The 20574-nt window shown below is 41.7% G+C and overlaps 1 protein-coding gene across 1 annotated transcript in view; it reads left to right on the forward strand.

Annotated features, from left to right (window-relative positions):
* Window positions 1-20574, forward strand: part of AKAP13 (A kinase (PRKA) anchor protein 13) — a 102070-nt gene that overhangs the window by 41390 nt on the left and 40106 nt on the right. The window contains exons 4-9 of the mRNA XM_009335179.1: window positions 1332-1468; window positions 8668-9014; window positions 12207-12260; window positions 15777-15839; window positions 18265-18448; window positions 19717-19825. Coding sequence (XP_009333454.1) covers window positions 1332-1468; window positions 8668-9014; window positions 12207-12260; window positions 15777-15839; window positions 18265-18448; window positions 19717-19825 — 894 coding nt within the window. The remainder of the gene's footprint in view (window positions 1-1331; window positions 1469-8667; window positions 9015-12206; window positions 12261-15776; window positions 15840-18264; window positions 18449-19716; window positions 19826-20574) is intronic.

Below are 20574 nucleotides of genomic sequence, written 5' to 3' on the forward strand. Positions count from 1 at the left end.
TGGAAAAGCAGTTCAGATTTTCCAGGTTTACCGAAAGGGGAATAGGACCGGGGAACAGCCGTGCCGCCTCCAATAAGTGCTTTTCCAATTCTCCGCGGTGTGGAAACTCCTCTGCAGGGTAATGGGGTTTCCGACCGGTTTTGGCTCCCCCGTGCCCAAAACGGGGGCAGCCCCGCTGCCATCAATAAATTAACATTAGTTCCTCCAACAGTGGCTTGCTCCCATCGGCTGGGCTGTGGCTGGGGTGTTTGATAGCTGCTGTCAGGCGCAGGTTAAGGATGGGGAAGGGAAAAAGGTGGTTTCGAGCTACCCAAACCTGTTGTAGTTGTGTTGATGTGTAAGGTTGACGTAGCCAAGGATGGAGTTTGTCAGCTGTAATTTAAGAGTGAACCAATATTTTATTGCCCTGGCTCCTCTCCAGGGAGCTAAGCATGTTTTGGATCTTTTTAGTTAGAACAGGTTGCAAAACAACACCTTTTTTAAAAAAATACTAATAATCAGAAAATATTTTGAGCTGGGAGAAAAGAATGTTCAGTTACTGCCAGAATTGTCATTAATACTTTTGCCTGAAGGCTGAACAAATGAAATGATATACAGGCATTATTGATGCAAATACACGTCTGTTAAGGTTTTTGGAAAGGAAGGGCTTTCTCAGTCGCTGTAGTCTATATTTGTGTTGCTCAGCACCCCGATACAAACAGCTGGAAGCATTTTAGAAAAAAGAGATGCAGTGTGCTTATATATCAATGTCAGGAGTTATGAAAGCTTTAGAATTTAAAAAGACACTTAATTTTTGAATCTTAAAAAAGTAAAGCTTGTCGTAGAAGTCATATTAGTGGTTTTTTTAGTGAGAAGTGTAAAAGAAGGAATGAAATAATCTTCCCCTCTCTAAAGGGGAATGAATTAGAGAGAATTGATTGGTTGTAATTGAGAAAGAAAGCAAATATCGTTAAATTATATTTCTACATTTATTGACTATGAATCTAATTTTGCAGTTGCTGCAATTGATGGAAAACATCCTGTTGTGCTCAGTGTGGGGTACCTGATAATATAGCATATTTATCAGCACCTCAAGCTACAAGCATATATGGCTGTTTAATGCAGAATTTCTGTTTGCACCATGTACTGCGATGATGCATTAAAAAGGACTATTAAACTCTCGAATAAATTCTTTGAAAATTTACAGGCATGGTTTTGGGAGGTGAACACAATTTATAAAGCTGTGTTTACTGTTGTTTCTAAATCCTTGAATTTACTGAGCGTATGTGAGTTGGATGTATGCATGCTACAGAAAGCATCAGATCGTAACTCTTTCTGCTTTGCTCCTGCAGAATGTGAGAATTTCTTGGAGGATGGGCTGAGTAGCGTCTGTGCCTCGTCACAGGGTGTCCTTAAAAGAGAGTCCGGGAGCGAGTCTGACCTCTTCCCCTTGCCTGGTGATGGGATGGAAGACCTTGTCTTTGGAAAGGTAGGAAAGCCTGGTTTGGATATGGTTAAAAAAGCCCCGAGGCCTGGTTCAATAAACCCGTACTGCAAATGCAGATCATCTTGGTTTCGCTGGTGAGTTAGAAACCTGGAAGCGATTATCCTGGAACAGAATAGATGTGAAGGATCTGGTCCTCTCTTTGGATGCAGCAACATGAGGGATGTATTTACTTGCAGCAGAATTCTAAAAAACTTGCAGCCTCCAATGTTAAAAAGATGAAAGTAATTTTGACTGTCCAAAAGTAAATCAGGCACTAGAGGAACAGTTGAAAAGGTGTATTTTCTTGCAAGGACATTAGGGATTGCTCAGATGGTATGAAAGCTGTCTTTAGCTCATGTAACAAAGAGCTTTTTTCCAGCAAACGATGACCTCTGCGCTGACACCTTCAGAATCATATACTGTAATTCTCAGAGGAACCAATGTTTTTCTGTAAATTCAGTGTGACTCCCTGGGTAGGAAGGAAACACTCACTCTAAACACTTAAGGCCAATTCCAATGAATAGTTTTGTTGCCTAGGCGACATACCTCTAATGCCTTTTTGCGTGCAAGTAGAAGGAAAATGTTTTCAAGTTTGCTTAAAATCAACAACAGAAGTCATTGCTAACCTTAGTCATCCCTGTGCCCTTTGTGTTGCTCACGGCTGAGAAGGGGAAGGAGGAGTGGGTGAGACCTGAGATACAGAGTAACCTCCTGAACAGATGATGCCTCGCTTCAGCATCCGTCTTCTGCCGTCTGCATCACAGCAGCCTGAATTTATTCAGAGGGTGATTAGGTTTTGCTTTTTAAGAATTGTCTTGCTGGTAATTGATATTCTTATTGCCATAAGTAGAGGATGAAAAAGCACCCAGAAAGAATAGAGTGATGCAGAATCAAAGAGGATGTGAACCTTCCTTGGAGCAGCCATCACGTTGGTCTCAGCTCCATGAAATCACCCGCTTAGGTTCAGCCCCAGCTTACCTGTTTGAGCAGGCACAATTCCTGCTCTGAAAAACTAAACTTTCGGAATAGGTTTCACACTTGTTTTCAGAGAAATATATTTAATGAAACAAAATTCTGTTTGCTTTAAATCAAATCAGATGATGGTGAATATTTTCCAGCGGGACGGGAAGCACCACAGCCCGGGCTAAGTGATCTCATGTGCTATAAATGAACAGTAAAGTCATCCTTAATGCATGTGGTAGGGCACAGAACTCACCAGCCTCACCCTTTCCCATCTTACTCTCAAAGTGATGCGGGAGCCTGGATTGTGAGAATATAAGGCTGTTTGGCGGAGCAGAAGACTGTCTTCAATTTTCTCGTGTAGAATGGCATGAATTACGATAGCCGACTGCCATTTCAGCCTGATTTAATGATTGTATGGGGATGCATGGGAGAAGAGTGCTGTGGGAACACAGTGAATTTATATTGTACAGGATTTTAGCTTTTTCCCTTTCTTATGTGGAAAGTTTCCTTCTCCAAATAGGAGAAAGAAAAATTAAAACTTAAAAAGAATAGGTACTGCAATGTAGTAGGGATGCTGCAGGGAAAAGGGGGTGGTGGGGAAAGCAGATCTTCAATTGCCAGTGGAGAGCGGGCAGAGGGAGGAAATTATTTTCTTTGTAGAAAGGGAATTTCTTAATTTGGCAGCCTTTACATTTGTCGTGGTTTAACCCCAGCCGGCAACTGAGCCCCACCCAGCCACTCGCTCACTCCCCCCCAGTGGGATGGGGAAAAAAAAAAGTGAGAAAACTCGTGGGTTGAGATAAAGACAGTTTAATAGGGAAAGCAAAAGCCGTGCACACAAGCAAAGCAAAACAAGGGATTCATTCACTCCTTCCCATGGGCAGGCAGGTGTTCAGCCATCCCCAGGACAGCAGGGCTCCATCACGCGTAACGGTGACTTGGGAAGGCAAACACCATCACACCGAACGTCCCCCCCTTCCTCCTCCTTCCCCCAGTTTTCTGTGCTGAGCATGACGCCATATGGTGTGGGATATCCCTTGGGTCAGTTGGGGTCAGCTGTCCCGGCCGTGTCCCCTCCCAGCTTCTTGTGCCCCCCCAGCCTGTTCACTGATGGGGTGGGGTGAGGAGCAGAGAAGGCCTTGACTCTGTGTCAGCACTGCTCAGCAGTAACGGAAACATCCCTGGGTTATCAACACTGTTTCCAGCACAAATCTAAAACACAGCCCCATACTAGCTACTGTGAAGAAAATTAACTCTATCCCAGCCAAACCCAGCACAGTTCTCATTATGTGGTGGATTGCAGACTTCGTCTACAAATGGGTTCAAAAGGTTCCTGAGTTGAGTTTAGGAAGTTACTCAAAGCTAATCTCAACCTCAGCTGCTTTTTTGGTCTCTGCTTTGCTGACAAACTCGATTCCTTGTCTCCTTTCTCAGAATTTATTTGAGTACCTACAGTTCTACAGTTACAGTTATTTCTAGAAGGACCAGAGACACTAGTTTAGTGTTGTGAGCTCGTTCATTAATTCAGTCTTTTTGGGTTTTTTTTAGACTACTAAGCCCAGCTGGTAGAAATGCAAGCTATAAATATTTTTAATAACCACTAAAATAAGTGCTGGATGTAGTCTTTCTTCTGAAAAATATTATGAGGCATGTCTTCGTTGTAATTGGTTAATTATAAGCCTATTAAATAGTGCAACTTCCATATCAAATTGGGAAGAGAGAGAACATATTTATGAACAAAAAGAGGATCTCAAACCTTGTAGCGTCCTGATGATTATTGTTTTTACTAGTCCTGTTCTTGTTTCTCCTTTGTGTGGAGCAAGAGTTGAACTTTCGTCTGTTAGAGTTGTTTTTTGTTGTATAAATGACTCCTCTCCTCTTAACTGCTTAATACATTAAAAGAAATTTAGGAAGAACAAGCCATTGTCTGTCCAGGGTCTTCCAGGCAGCTTCCATAGACATCCCTTGAAATTCATAGATTTTAAGCCCTGGTTCTATCCCAGGGCCATGAAGAATTGAGGTCTGTGGGGTCACAAAATCTGCAGGTACCTTAAACTGTCCTGGTGTTCGGTGCATGCTCTCATTGCCGTCTCCTGTGCTTGTCTCTTTTTTTTTTTTTTTTTTTTTGCTCTGAGGGACACGTGCTGAGCTGCGTAACGTGAGCTGCCGGGTTCAGAGAGCTTTAGCACTAAAACCTGACTTGTTTTTTCAGACTTTAGAGGCTGTCGCTGAAATCCAGAAATCGCTTCCAACGTGAGGTCTAAAGGCTTCAGCAAAATGTTTTATTTTTTCGCGTCAGCGCTTCATTCCCATGTCCTCGTCATCCTGCTTTTCCTTGTCCGTCTCAGACAGCCATCTGGGCAGGCCTTGCAACACCCTCCTTCTTGAATGATTAATGCTGCATAAGGTCATTTCTCACAATCATCTGGCAACGTCCCGGGGCGTAGCCCATACGCTTTGCTCATCTTAACTTTTAACCTGCCACCAAAATTCAGCGTTACTGGGAAGTTTTTTAATGTGCCTCTTGGGAAATGATTCAGACGAAAGGCCCTTGGGAAGTCAGAAACCCACAGAACATTGTCAAAGGAAGGGGTTGCCACTCAAGCCCTTGAGGTTTTTTTTTCATTTCTGCCTTTGTTTTGGTTTGCTCAAGGAAATACACAAATACATAAATATTTTGCATTTATTTTTTCAGAATTATTGTTTCTTAAAAAAAAAAAACAACCCACAAAAAACCAACCATGCAAAAAAACCAAACCCAAAGGAATAAAAGTTTGAAGAGAGAGAGGCTTTCACCAGGGGAAGACTCCTCCGCTCCAAATCATAAAAATTATGATAAATAATTAATAGGAGGCCGCTATTGAGGTTCATTTTAGGGAGCCTGGAGCCATAGGCAAATCCAAATAAAAAATGACCCTGCTAGATTATATATCATGCCAACCAGAGGTGTTGACTCCTTTAGTGTAATGGTATGCCAAATAGACTTCAGGATGCCAGGGTTAAATTTTTTTCATCTTTTTTTTTTTTTTTTTTTTAATACTGTAACACCTTTAATGTCTTTGTCACATGGAAGATCAGGGGACAGAGTAAGTTTGTGTCTCAACACTTTGCGTGTCGTCATCACAAAAATGATTGAAAGAACATTTTAATTCCACTTATCGAGACCTCCTACAGATGGAGGGATTTAGTTGAAGAAGTTATCTTATACCCCCACCATCCTAGTGATTTCTCTTATCCCTATTCATGAAGAAGCACGTACGTTCTTTCTCAGAAAACTCACTTTTTATGCCTTATCTCATTTTTTCTTACTAGCTTCTCACCAAGTACTGTTTCTGAGAACAAAGAAAATGCCCATTAGCGCGTATCTGTAAAGGCTCTTTTCAGCCGTGAGTTTTATGGTCACAGTTAAGGGTTGAATTCATTGAGGTGCAATGCAGCAAGCCTAACTTGAAGAAAATTAATATTTCTTTAATGTTCATTTTTCCTGTAGGAAAAGAACACATTAGAGAACCATTCCTATTCTGCAAACAGGGTATTTTCTTACTCAAACAGGATTAAAGAGCAATGCATATTTACTGGCACTTGGCCAGATAGCTATTTTTTTGCAGAGGTGGCTGCAATATAGATGTTTCTTAGATGTATCAGCCACACTTGGCGTTTTGCAGACAGAGTCCTGGTCTTTCATATTAACTATTTTGCTTTGTTTCAAAAAAAAAAAAAAATCTAAATGAAGACAGAATATTTTTAGAGGAATAAGCATGGGCCACAGTTCAAGGGAATTGTTTATTGTGTTCTGTAGTCAGTCTGTTGCTCAAGGTAAAAGTTAAAATGGACCAAATATATTTCACATTTTTCAAAAATCTCTTTGAATTGCACTTTATGATAGAAACCCTAAACCTTCCTTGCTTGGGAGGCGGGTTTTGTTCTGCATTTTAAACTGGAGCAGTATTCTCATCTGGGACATAAAAAATCCTCTTTTTACTCTAATTCCTCCCTATATAATTTGATGTTCTGCACTATTGTTGCTAGATTTGCACCCAAATTTAATGTTTCCAAACTGTCCCATACTTCCACTGTACAGCTGGCGGGTAGTCCTCTCTCCTCCTGCTGTGCTGCCCTAATGTCTAGCAGTATTTTCCTGTGTCTCAGAAAAGCGAAGCAGGCTGTTTTCTCTACTGAAGGAGTATTAGCCACATAATGACTACTTAATTTGTCTAGATTTAAGCAATTCAGTAAGCTCTCATCATGACTCACACAAATATCATCAGATTTTCTTGAATAACGCCAAATGTCATAAAAAAATTTACTGGGCATCCGTTTCATCTCTCTCTTGTTTTAACCTACGCTTCCTATTTAAATATGTGTCAAATCCAATACTTTACATTACAGTATGTTTGCTATTAAAGTATTTACACAAATTCACCATTAATAGTTGACATTCCTTACCATGAAATGAATGCTTTTGGAGGGATATATTTTTAGTGTGTTTTTTAGTATTTTGTGTTTAAAAGGTATATTGTACTTTGGTGTTGTGCTGTGGATGCTGTCTTTTTTTTCTCTTTTTTCTTTGATGGATGGGAGAGGGGAAATAGTGTGATAGCATTTATTTAAACCACCTTAGGAACGTTATTGTCTACCTGTTAAACTGAAATAAGAATAAAAAATAGCCAAACTTGAAACACGGCTTCCCTCTAAAGAGGGAATAATTTAAATACTTGAATATTTTATTAGAATACTTTTTGAACATCTCAGTTTCTTTTTATTCAGTTTAACAGGAAGCTTTTAGCTTATAATGCGTGCCCATCAAAAAAAGCACAGAAAAGCAAAAGTGCCTGGAGCGTTTAACATTGCTGGGCTTGAACGAAGTCAGGGCGGTGGGATCCGAGGCGAGGACTGCCGTGGGGCAGCACCGCTCCCGTTCATCCTGCCCTGCATGGGTTTTGATGCCCATCTCTCCCTTGTGAGAACGGGATTTTGTAGCCCGTTGTCTTCTGCCAAATGAGAGCTGACAGCCTGCAGCTCCTTGAGAGCTCAGCTTCTGCTGAGACCCACCGAGCCTGCTATTTGAAGACAATTAACTGCTGTGGCTTTGCTGAATAGTCTCATATATGATCTGACAGATCATTCTGCCTATTATTATTTTAAATGATACAGTGCAGGGCTCTGCAGGAGAATAAATTGAAACTTCCCACGTCAGTCCCTTGGGGCAAACACCATTTCAGACTGAAGGTGATGTCAGAGAGATGCTTGTGTTTTTTTATCCTAGCCACAGGGAACACAGAATATGCACAGGCTCTTCTCAGGCTGTACGGTCAGCATGTGGCCTTTGGCCAAAGAGAACCAGTTTGGCTTCCACTTACAGCTTTTGGAGCAAACTAAACCAAAAAATGGCAGAATGACTCAAGACCTGTAATACAGGGCAGCTGATCCTGTGGGATGATATTTTTTCAATTACAGTTGGATTTGAAAAATGCTGCAAACCCTGGCATTAACTTTCTCCTTAATGGAAAGTAGTGGGGGACGGGGATTTAAGCTTTTATTTTTTCTGTCTCTTTTCTACTACTGAGTAATTGTCCCTTTTGTGCTGCATGATGCAGGGGAACAGTACGTTGCCCTCGAGCTCTCATGGCTGAGAGCTACAAACCCATCCCAGGTCGCACAGGAGAGGCTGGAGTTTGTCATCAGAGGTCAGGATGACCCAGTCCCCATTAATTGCTCTCCGTCATTAACACCTGGTAAACCTTTGGCAGTTTTATGGCACCTTGACCGATAACAGGTTCCGCCAGAAATGGTGAGAGGAGCGGGGTTTGGGGTGCAAGATGAAATGTGGAATGGGAGAGAGGAAGGCAGGCAGAGGACCCGAGCTGGGAGCCCAGGGTTATGGCAACCGGGGATTTGTGGGGTGGAAGGGATTGCTCTGTAGAGCATTTCAGCCTCTTTTGAAACCAGAGCAAAAAGTCTCACTTCTGTGATAGTTAATTTGTCTTGTGCTATCAACTAGGAAATCTCTCAGCTCATGTGAAATATAAAATATTTCCATTTATTTAAAATGTTAAATGTATTCACTTCATTGGAAGTGTTCAAGGTCAGGTCGGACGGGGCTTTGAGCAACCTGATCTAGTGAACAATGTCCCTGCCTATGGCAGGGGGGTTGGACTACATGATCTTTAAAGGTCCCTTCCAACCCAAACCAGTTTATGATTCTACTTTAATATATTTTTAATTTTTCTTATCCACAGCAGCCTGAAGAGGAGCAGTCTGTATGCGATGTCACCAGTTCCAGTTCCTCTGCAGATGACACCATGTCCCTGGAGAGGAACTCATCCCTGGGCAGCGACACGTCCCTTCCCTTCCCACCAACGGTGAACTTCGTCCAGCCCAAGGACAGGCACAGCCTGGATGGCAGCTGCACCAACATGATGGCCGCAGAGGGAGGAGAGAAGGAAGAGGAGCTAGACAGTATCACGGATGTGCCCACTCATTCCTCTGTCTTGCGAAACTCCATGCGGCCGCTGTCACCATTCCGTCGACACAGTTGGGGGCCAGGGAAGAACGCCACCAACGAAGCAGAAATCAATCAGAGGAGGTGAGTGAAGAGCTGCTTTGATTTACTTTGCACCCACTCATGAATATTTACCTAAGCCTTGGGCTCGGCATGATAAAACAGGGAACTGGGGATGTCACTTGTGATTATTTCTTTTTCACTCAAGGGGGTCAAGACAATCTCCTAACGAACGTATGTTTGTTTGGTTTTTTTAACTTAACTTTCAGGATTAAAGTACTTGATACCTACAGTACACTTGGGCTTTCCAGAGGGAATGGAAATACCTTGGGACAGGTCTTTCATTTGAACTGTCACCACACCTTTCTATAGGAAGGGCTTTGTTAAAGGAATTACTGGAGTGTTAAATCTCTGACAAAATAAACATGACCATTATTGCTCTGATTGTGGTACAAGATAGCACTGGCACCAGAGTTTTAAAAAAAGGTGTGGAGGCTCCTCATTTGGCATAGTGGTGAGATGGATAGTCCCTGTTTCACAGAATTGGGTCCACCTCAGTCTCTCATGGACAGAAAGTCCCATCTAACTCACCACTGATGTCCCTGCTGGTGCCTCGGAAGATTCAAAAGGGAAGTTTTCCCTTTCGTTCTTTCAGAAGGTAGAAGAGGGAGAGGTGTAACAGCCACAGGAGTGTGTAAATGCTGGTGCCAAGTGACTGTGGGAAGAAAAGGTGCTCAGGCCCCCATCTGAGTGGGAAAAAAGATGGAGTAAAGGACCATGCACGCCAATAAAGTAACTGGTGTAAGGTTCCCTGCTGTGCTCTGCACCGTTCAGCATCTGGGCTGCTGGATACTTGAGGTCAAACCCTGTGTGTTCTGAAAGCAGTGGAGGTTTGGCCAGTGTTCTTAATGCATTTAATGCTTCCAGAGCAGGAGTGGCCAGTTGTTTTAGCAGGATCAGGGTGCCTCCCGTCCTCCAGTGCTGGCCTGCAGCTTACAGAGGCTGCAAGCCCAGGCATGCAGTGCAGCGCTACTCTCTGGGCTGCCTGCTGCAATTTTCATGGCCACAAGTCTGCTTTTAAGATAAACAGAGCCATTGCATTTGGTGATGCCATTAATTTAAAACTGGCCACTCCCAACGGGTTCTTGGTAAATTGTTTCTGACCCGTTTGGATAATCCAGTGAGAGGCAGCAGCCTCCCATCGGAAATGTATGCATCCTTTACGTGTTAGGAGCTGTGGGTATCACTAAAGGAATACTATAGACCCTTCAGATTTTAAAGCCAATGTTGAAAAACATTCAGGAACATAGTATCTTTCACCCTATGTTGCTATTATTGTTATTATTGCTACTACTATTATTATTGCTATTGTTGTTGTTTACCACTGCCACCTTTTTTTGGCTTCATTTCTGGTCCCCAGGTAATATTTAAATAAATTAAGTAAAATTAAAGCTACAAAAGAGTCAGCATAAGGTATACATGCAGGTTTATGACAAAATGAGTCCATAAGCTCATAAACTCATTTAGAGAGATTTATTTTTAAGTGTAGGACCTGATATGTAAGGATTTCTGAGGGTAATAAACTGCATAGCTGGCAATTACTGCTAACACTTAACAGATGGGGTTAAATTCTACTGCATCAGACTTTGGACTCTGTTTCTGATACGGGAAAATACATCCATTGTAAATGTAAGAAAATTTGAGTTAAAGGAACAGTAATTACTCTCATATGTTCTTAGATGCAGCTGCCGCTATGTAAGGATAGCTGTCACATAGGTTAATTAGAGAAGAAAAGCTGTGTGGGTCTTTGCTGCTGATTTGGTTCCTGTTTGGTTTTATGTTTCTGTTAAAAAGGAATTTGGATTATTTGGGTTTGTTGTTTTTTGTTTTGTTTTTTTTTCTTTTCTACTTTGTTCTTTTCATACGTGGCTGTTGTGATGTTGAGATTCTGGTTGCTTAGTGAGCAGCAACAAATACCGAAGAAGAGAAGCCCAAACAAGTGACTTTCATACAAATCAGTTAAATTCAGGGTGTTTTTCTTATTCATTAATTTCATGTGCAGTAGATACTTTTCCATTTAAAGGGGACAAGCCCTTATTGGAACTTGACTTTTGCGAACCTTGGAAGTGAAGTTACACAGAGCACAAGCCTTAGCTAAGGTTTGTCCTGCTGACGGGCAGGACCTGTGCTGCTCCCACTGCCTGCCACCCCTTGTCCCTGCTCCCTCTCCTCCTCTGGGCACCTGTGGCACTTCTTTGCTCCATCGATGAGCAGGTTGCACTCACTAAATGAGCAGAAAATCAACCAAATAAAGTGGAATTGCCACCAAAATCCAAGGACTAGAGCTGGGCTGCACAGCTGGGAAGAGGAATTGGGTGGCAGGCTGCACAGTCAGCCAAGCTGTAAGAGGTGCCTCCTGCCCCAGCAAAGGACTCGCAGCCTGGTCCAGCCCCCATCCACACCAAAAAGTCTTTCCCACAATGGCAGGGGTAGCCAAGTCAAGCTTAAATAGTGCTGCTGATACAGGACCCAAAGAGCCTATGGAAAAAATCAGGTTTTGTAGGATTTGGTCTTTTCCAGCGTTACATGTTTTCTTTTTGTAAGAGGGGTGAGCATAAAAGTTTGTTCACGAAAAAGATCAGAAGAAATGTCATTGTCTTAAATAAAATGTGAAAACATGCTCAGTTCCCCTCTGCCTCCTCTCTCAAATGCACTTCACAGATAATCCTCATGTCTACATTTTGCTATTAAAAATACAAAGAAAACTAACAAGGCTGCCACAAAAGGATGTTCATCCTTCAGTTAATTCCTGACATTCATAGCGGATTTGAAATGCCTGTCTTTCAACAATGATGCAGTGTTTTTAACGTTTGTGTCCGAGGAAAGAAACGCTGGCATTTTTCACTGATGGATTAAGCACTGCAAAACTGGAGCTGGTGTTAATCACGGTTGCTAAAAGCTTCTGTCAAATAGTTTGTCCTTATCTAAACTTTAGACTGACCTGGCTTTGGCAGCAGCTAAGTTGCAACGTGGTCAATACCTGTGAAACCTTATTTCTGTACAAAAAAAACCCCAAACAACCCAAACCAGATTTATTTGTAAAAGAGGGGGAGAGGAGGAAAAGCGTGACTCATTACTTCCTTTAGTATTTACTTTTGTGTTTTCTCTGTACGTCCATTCCCTCTGTTGTTCATTTGTTGGGGATATTCCTTCAGCTGCCATTTGTTCATTTTTTTCCATTCAAGCTGCTGACCACTCTCCATGATTCATTTTCAGTTCAATGCGAGTTCTGGGGGATGGTATAAAGAAGCCTCCCATTCATAGGAGAAGGTACAAAGCCAACTAACGTGACTAACTGTTTTGCATTTGAATGTCTACTAACTCCATACTGTCATGTTAGTAAACCTGTAGTACCTCTCGAAGCGTTGGCATTAGAGCTGTGCATCCCGCTTGGCTGCTTTCCCTCTCCAGTTGGACCCAGGGCAGTTTTTCTGACCCACAGAGCATATGCTCAAGCCCTTTTCTCCAGGACAATATGTTAGAACTTGGAGAAATCTCACATATCATTTTGTTGGCCTTTGCCGTGTGTAAGATTTGGAGTTGTATTAAAATAATTGTTTACCTGAGAGCATGTGCATAATTTGGATTTAAAGCACATCAGAGACTCCTGCCAAGGCTTGCAGGAGGGGCACCTGGGGAGGGGATGCATCAGAAACGATCTCAGAGTTGGAGAATACTCTGCAGATCTGCAGCTGGTTGAATTAAATGGCTTTAATTTTGCTCTTCTGCTGTTTTTTAAAACCATTGTCCTGAAAAGTAGCAAATAAGTATTTTTTGTCTTTACTTCCATGTGTGGTTCTTTTGTTCTGTATAGCCAACTTTCAGTTCCTCATCCATCATGCAGATATGCATTTTCACTCATGTAACTTTTGCACTGTCTATTAACATATAAAATAGGACACTTTATTTTTGACACAGCAGACACGTGGACTGTCCACACTTGTACATTTTTTGGCTAAAAAGAAGAGAAATTTAACCTCTCCCCTTCAGTGGTTCAACCTCTCCTCACCTCCCACAGCCTGCTACCTCTCCTCCTGTGGCAGGTTAACTCAGGATTTCGTTTCCCTTGAAATGAGTGGGGTTACGTGTGTGTGTGTGTGTGTAAAGAAACTGCCAGATTTCCACGTATGGAAAAAATGTTACCTTGATGTTATTACCAAAAAAGTCACCATGCCTTACCATGCATCAGTATAAATGAAGCCATATGAGCAGTGCTGTACAGTTCAGGAGAGGGCTCTTAAAAAAGAACTTTAAAAAAAAAAAAGGCACAAGAAAGAACATGCTTTTTTACTTCTACGAAGCCACTTTATTTGCATCGCTCTGTGCTCTGGAGGAAGAAGTGCAGTGCTCGTCTTCTCAGCTCATGCAAATGAACAACTTTTTACTAGTTGTCTGTTAAGACTCCTCTGTAGGAGCTGTGTTAGTATTTAGTCATAATATCCTGAAACACTGAGCTTACACGTAGAATAAAGAAAATGTCTCAAATAGGCAACCTAAAATACTTAGTCATATCTGAAATGTGTGGTAATTCTTTCATAAGCATTCTCTCCTTTATTTTTTTTTTTTTCCCCTAGCCTCCCAACCATTTTGGTATCATGTTCTCTAACCCCAGTTGCAGAGCAACAGCCTGAAACTAATTTCAACAGTTTATGCTCTCCCACAAGGCTGATGTATATAATAGCTCATCCCCCCTCCCCAAGTCGTCTTCTGTAAAGGGACGTTTTGCATGCTCTGCACTGATCTTGTTCGGTTTTTATGGTGTTGCCAACAGATTGTGGGTGGCTCCCCAGCAGGATTGTAATTCTTTAAGACTGCTTTCCACAGCCCTTGCCAAAAGGTCTTTTTCCTTCTGTGAGACCTTCCACCACTTCCAGGCTTCCTCCTACATATTTGCATGGCTCCTCTCCTTCCCTCCCTCCACTCTTCTGCTTCCCTTCCCTGTGGTTTTAGCATTTGGGATTGTCACTATAACATGGCAATGGTCAGGAATAGAGGCATCTTTTAAAGTGCACTATCCAGTGTAAATGTTGCATCATTTCTTTAATGAGGAAAATCCTCTCTCCTTCAATTGAAAAGTGACCACGCAAGAATTACCGACTTTTGCAAACAAGTCAACATGAGCATAGCTCCAAGGGTCCACCAAGCCCAGTACTCTTGGGGCCACAAGCAGATGGCTGGGGGAAGCAAGGAGAGGGGAAGCATGTGTGATACTTTCCTTCTCAGCCTCCATCTAGTTTCCGTCGGGCAGGTTTTACTGACCTGCTGGGAGGCTGGACCCAAGCCTGAGAGTGCCGACTGAGATGTGTAATGGAGGTGGTTTTACTGTGGCCAGGACTTGGTGGTTCTATGATCTGAAGCAAGTAGTTAGTCCCCCCATCCCTCACTACTACTTACATCTGCTACCATGGTTTAGCTGGATGATGATGATGAAGTACTTGGAAATATTGGCATGTTATGGGAAGGTATGTCTTCATGAAGAATGCTTATGATACTGTGCTGAGAGCCACTTGTGAAGCACACCTGGGGTTTTGAGGTGCAAAGCACCGGTACTTCAGGTGTATCCTCACCCAGTTAACGTCCTTAATAAAACAGGTAGCAATTACCTGAACTCCACCATTGAACACCAACCGTCAAACCCTTCCTGAATGTTTCCAGTGTTGTACTGTGTGTGGAAACTATACGAGGACTTGGCATCAGATGATGCAGTCAGTGGCTTTAAACCTTTCTCTGTGCCCTCTTGAGGCTTCTGGCACTCACAAATCCTGGCCCAGGGATGCTTAGATTTGTTCTGCCCTTAGGCTCCTGGCCTGGAGCAAAGCGTGCTCTGGCCATGTCCTCTCCTTGCATGGATCACAGGCCAGGGGCTGAGAGCGGGACTTGTGCAGCACTGCTCTGGCAGATCTGTGCTGATGCAAAATTCCCTTCAGACGACGTATGTTTCCTGGGCAGCTTTTCCAGGATTTAGGGATCCTTTGTATGTCATAGCTGACAAGAAGATTGATTTCTCTGTGCCTGCAAAACCTGCAATTGGGCCATGAGCTGACAGAAAAAATAACAAAAGCAGTAGTTAAAATAACAACCAAAATATTTGCATTCTGTATTTGCATTTCTTATGTCTTTCATGATGCAACTTGGGACTCTTTTGGGGTATGGGAGCTGAAAGGTTTTCTAGTCAAAGTACTATTTGAAGGCCTCTTGATTTAATCCCAAGTTTATAGTAAGACAGCCTGTTTTTTTTCTTCCAGCCTCTTTCACTGGTTTGCTGTGCAGCATTTAAGAATGTAATTCTCTCCTTATTTTTCCCAAGTGCAGCCTGAGGTTATTAATACTTGTATGGAGGGGACTTAAAACAATTAAATATCTGCAAGGAATTCTTTTTCTGATTTGGGGATGAGAGGTACCAGAAAAATACTAATCATTACTAACACAGCGGCTGTGTGTGATTATGCAAAATTGGCTTTGGTGTGTTTCAGCCTTGTTTTCCCCAAAAACTTCTCTCCCCACAAGGAGCAGTTTCTCCAGTACATTGTATACTCGCCGATGGGATCGGTTTGGCGGAAGCATGGGCTGTCCTGCTACCCGTTCGGTGGTAACCTCCGTCACTTGGGGCACTCTGGAGTGTTCTGGCGGCCAGAAATATATAGTAGCTACTGCATTATTTCTGAGTTTTGTTGTTTTTTTTTTTTTAAGATATGCAAGAGTGAGAGTCTTTTAACATTCCCCTGTTCCATAACAATCCAATAATCACAGCCCTTTTCCTTTCTTTGCCTCTTTTGATGTTCCTAGTTTGAGCTGGTGTCCCTCTGGTGTACAGTTCATTGCCATGGGTCCTGACTTTACTTGTAGAAGGTACGGTATAAATAAATGTGCAGCAGCAGCAAAGGAGCACTGCAAACACCCTGTCGTCAGCTTTTCGTGCATCGCCTTTTCTGCTGCTGCTCTGGCTGAAGTGTGCACGTGTTTTGTTTGCTTCATCTGCTTCTTCAGCAATTAGTCTTGGGAATGGGTCTTCTGAACTGGGGTGCAGGTGAAGGTGGTGGCTGCTTTTCATTGGCCTCGAGCGTTAAAGAAGCTGCACTGTTGGTTTGAGCTGCTCTATTCTGTGATGATTTTAAGGCGTGTTTTTTCCGCAGCAGTGATCATAACGATAATTGTGACAGCCAAAGAATCAAAAAGAGAGTTAATGTGATTCGGCACCGCTTTGTTCTGGATGGATCTCATAAAGGATTTAAGTTCATACAGAGTTGCTCTTTGTAAATTGAAAGATCTAGTTTCTTCTTCAGAGAGACTAATCATGTAAAACTTTCTGTGAAAAAACAATCTGATAGCCACGGATGATGATTTCCCAGGCATTTAAAGCTTGCATCTTCTGTAGAAAGTCCCAGAGTTGGGATTGATGCTTGCAAGTCAGATCTTTACCTGATGTCGCCTGGAAGCTAGTCTCCCAGATCTTATAGCTTCTGAGTTCTGGCAGTTCTTGTTGGTTGTGGGTAGACCTATTAAACTCTTTTTTCTGAAGACTAGATATTGAGAAAGAAGTCAATATGTCCTTCCCCTTACAGATGTAACCACATTTGATCTATATACCCCAACCAACAATTACAGACCAATATTACCAACTGATGACTATTTTGTGTGCTCTCTAATATTTGCAGTTTTAAGCTGTTTGTGTCTTGACAAACCACATGAATTTTTCTGCACTATATAGCACCATTGCTATCACCTTGGGATGCAAGGAAAAAAAGTGTCCTCTGCCCTAAATAATCGGTAGAAATGGGACTGATTTCTCTTTGCAGGTGTTTTAGAATAAACTTTATAATGCCTGCTATTGATACACATTGTTGAGTCAAATCTTTCTAAAGCAGATTAAATTGTAAATGCCTCAGTCATCTTTCTCATTAACTAACCTGAAAAAAGTCGTAAAAAAAAAAAGTAGATCTTATTTAAGGCTTATTGCAATTTTTGCTTTGAAGATGCATATTTATCAGCCACTTAATGCTTCTAAAGGAATGCAGAACATTAATCACTGTTATGCAAGTCTACCTGAATTTAAAGGTCCTCTGGTTATTTAAATAATCTGTACAATCTATAGTGTGTTTTCCCTTTCATTTGCTTATATGTTAGCTCGTTGGCCACTTAGATGTCATGGTTAGCCTCCAGTTGGGATGTATATCCAGGATAGGCCTTGCTTCAAGCTAGCAGAACTTTGTGTGCATAAAATGAAACATTAGCCGCGGAGTTGGGCTAGCGTACTGGGAGGTGAATCTGTAAAGCTTGCACATGAACCCAATCTGGCATTGCAAGTGGGTTTATCGATGCTTGGGCATGAGGAGCGGGGGGGTCTGAAACAGAATATCAGGGCCAAGATATATCAGATAGAAATAGTCACATGTGAAGGAGGGGCTGTTTTGTATAGGTGAGAAGAAAGTGTATTAGCCTTTTTCTGTAGAGGTCACTCGTCTATCAGCAGCTGTCTCTACAGAGGTTGACCAAACCTTTTATTACTACCAATTCTGCAAGTAAAAGTTTGGTATTTTGTTTACCTTTGAGTGATGATGTCTGGCTCCATTGGACAGACGTAGCTTCATCAACGAATGATAAAATAGGATTGATTGGCTGATGAAGACAACATTTATTGAATTTAAAAAAAAAAAAAGAAAAGGAAGAAAAGAAACCAGCTTTGGCAGAAAGAAGGACATTATCAGTGCTGAAGCTTTGTGCAGTGGCAAATGCTAAATGGATTCAGAGGATGTGTTTGCAGAGATGAACATTACATGCAGCCCAGAGTTGGTTTTGTGGCTGCTGGGAGGGGTAGTGGTCCAGGTCACACAGTGCTGTGCTATACGAGGTAGTTTAATTTGGGTGGCTTTAAGCCCAGGGACAACCTAATAAAAAGCTAGCAAAGAGAGTACATGGAAATATCAAAATCTTCAGAAGTAGTGTTTCTAGATTTTCCTGTGCGTTGTTCAAGAAGGAGGAAAAAAAAAGAAAGTGGGAAAGCCCATTGACCAAGAGTTTGAATGGTCGTTCTCAAGCAACTACTGTGTCTCAGTAGAGGCACAAAGATGCTGCTATATTAGTTACGAAGAAAATAGAAATCCCTCCGCTGCTATCTGCACTTGGTCGTTGAGAAGTAACATGCTGAGGAATAACATCAGCATTTCCCTGCACAGTTCAGTGACTGCATTGTGTTTTACACTGGAAGGTGCTATGTACATAAAGACGCCAGTCCCTAAGAATTTGTCAGGATCTAACCTCCATGGTTTCTCTTCAGTTACAGCTTAGAAGGCCTTGCTGGAGACTCTGGTGAGAACAAGAAGCCCTCTACAAACTTGGAGGCTTCTTCTCTGGGCTCCAAAGACCTCAGACGGAGTCCGCTTGCCAGCAATCAGTGCGGGTCCCTGGTCTTGCTCACAGAAGAACTCGAGCAGGGGGAAATCAGAGACTACAATCACCAGGTAAAGCTGTCCAACTATTGTTAGATTTCTAGAAAATGCTACATCGATGATTGAAGTAATTTTCCCAAGTCACAGTTTCACTGTGAAGGCTTCCACCCTGTATATGTAATATTGTTAAAGTCTTCCATCTTTAACACAGAGGAGTTTCCCCTGTGTTAAATTTGCTACTTGGTTCTTTGGAGCAAAGTGGTTGATGGGTGAAGTCTTAGGGTGGAGAACAAGAAATTTCCCAGTTTTCTTCCACTGATTGCATGAGTAATCATGGAAAAGGTATTAACTTTTTAGCATGGATACAGTGATACTATCAATTGCAGGTGGTGTAAGGCTTCCGCAGTTAATGCTTATGCTGCCTTTTGCAGACCTGAAATACACACAAGTACCAAGTAGTAATTTATCTGTTAAAGTTTTCAGGTTTATTTTCATATCGTAGGAGGAAAATAAAGTTGTTTTTTTCTTTCATAAGTGTAACCAGAATCAAAAGGCTCATTATTATAAGCAACAGTTGAGCAAAACGTTAATTGCATATTAAGAAAATTCAGAGCGATCTCTCTGGAGCAGAAGTCTATGATAGCTATTAAGGACAGAGGGGCCACAATATTATGAGAGTCTCTGCTTATTTTTATTAAAGAAGCCATTATTAGTCTGAAATACTATAAACACCCTGGATTTCTGAGTTTGACGTTTCAGCCATAGTGTTTTCTGGGTTTGTGCCAGAACCATTAGCCAGCTAGTCTGTTTACCTCCTAGAGTCACTGCTGTACATCAACACAGTAAAGGGGTCTTACAAGATCTGGCCTGTAAGAGCTTTTATGTCAAGACTCTCATGTCTTCTCTTGCTTTGAGGAATGGCATTTTTGGGGAACACACTGTTAAGCATCAGATTTTTTACCATGTTGAACCATAGTCTAGTTATGCTGAGGAGCTGGAATTACAGCAGTAATTTCAGTGGCCATCAGACAGTTAACAATATCCATCTTGTAATATCTTGCAAGAAAATCAAGCAGCCAGAGTCTCTCTGTTTGTTGAATAATTAGTTGTCCTACGCTTAAAAGACAAAACAAAAGGTTGCATTTCACCTGTGTGACACCGATGGCGTTTTTTGTGGTCCTTACGTTTCTCACCTATTGCCTTATACTGGGATCGTTTCGATTTCCTCTGTTTGGAAGTGAGAATTTCAGTAAACATGAGCACTGAACTGTAGTCTGTAGTTGGGATGGCGCTGCCGTGCTTGATATACGTGCTCAGTGTGGTTATTTTCTGTTCTGCAGATGCATCAAACATCGCAGCCGCAAGGATTTAATTTCTGTTCTTCCGCTGTTTCATCTCCACTGACCAAATCTATGTCTCTAATGTCAATTAGTAAACCAGTGCTGGACAGTGAGTAATGCAATTTTCCCTTATCCTTATCCATTCTGTCATCTGTATTATTAAGTATAACTTGCTACCTTCCCAAGGCAGAATTTGCTCATACCTGCTCTTGCTTTCCTATATTGTGTGAAATATATGTTTCACTGCTGCATGGAATTGTGGGTGGAAATGGTTTGGTTTAGATCCATATTTTGTTCTTCCGAGCGTATCCCTGGTATTTCCAATTCTATTGGGTTTCTTTTGTTTGTTTTTTCTTAATTAGACTACTGGTACAAAAACTATGATTTATTGAGTTTGTTATTAAAAAAACCCAAAAACTTTTAATTTTGCACCCTTTCAGGATTTCTTCCTTTGATGTCGAGGTAAATTCCACTTGAGATCTTATTTTCCTACTTCTGGATTTTTTTGAAAGTTGATATATGAAAACTTGAGAATCAATGTCTTGGTCTCGTTGGGGAAGTTTGTTGCTATTTATTTTGAGTTAAATGTTTTGGGGCAGTTGGGCGTAATTTATTGAGTCTCATTCCTGAAAAAATACTAGAGGATGATTAGGTGAAATTTTTCAGTTTAGCTTAATTGAAGCAGTAACAAGCACTTAATTTTGCAACTTGTCTGAATTGATTCTTTCAGCTGAAAAGGGTGTTCAAAAGGCTGCAGCTGGATGTGCTTAGGAAGGGCCATGTTACACGTGTTTTCATTTTATTAATTGCCAGCCAGAAACTGTATTGACATTTTAGATCACGTCTTGTCAATCAGCA

This window comes from Pygoscelis adeliae, unplaced genomic scaffold (genome assembly GCF_000699105.1).
Source record: "Pygoscelis adeliae isolate BGI_AS28 unplaced genomic scaffold, ASM69910v1 Scaffold21, whole genome shotgun sequence".
NCBI lineage: Eukaryota > Metazoa > Chordata > Aves > Sphenisciformes > Spheniscidae > Pygoscelis > Pygoscelis adeliae.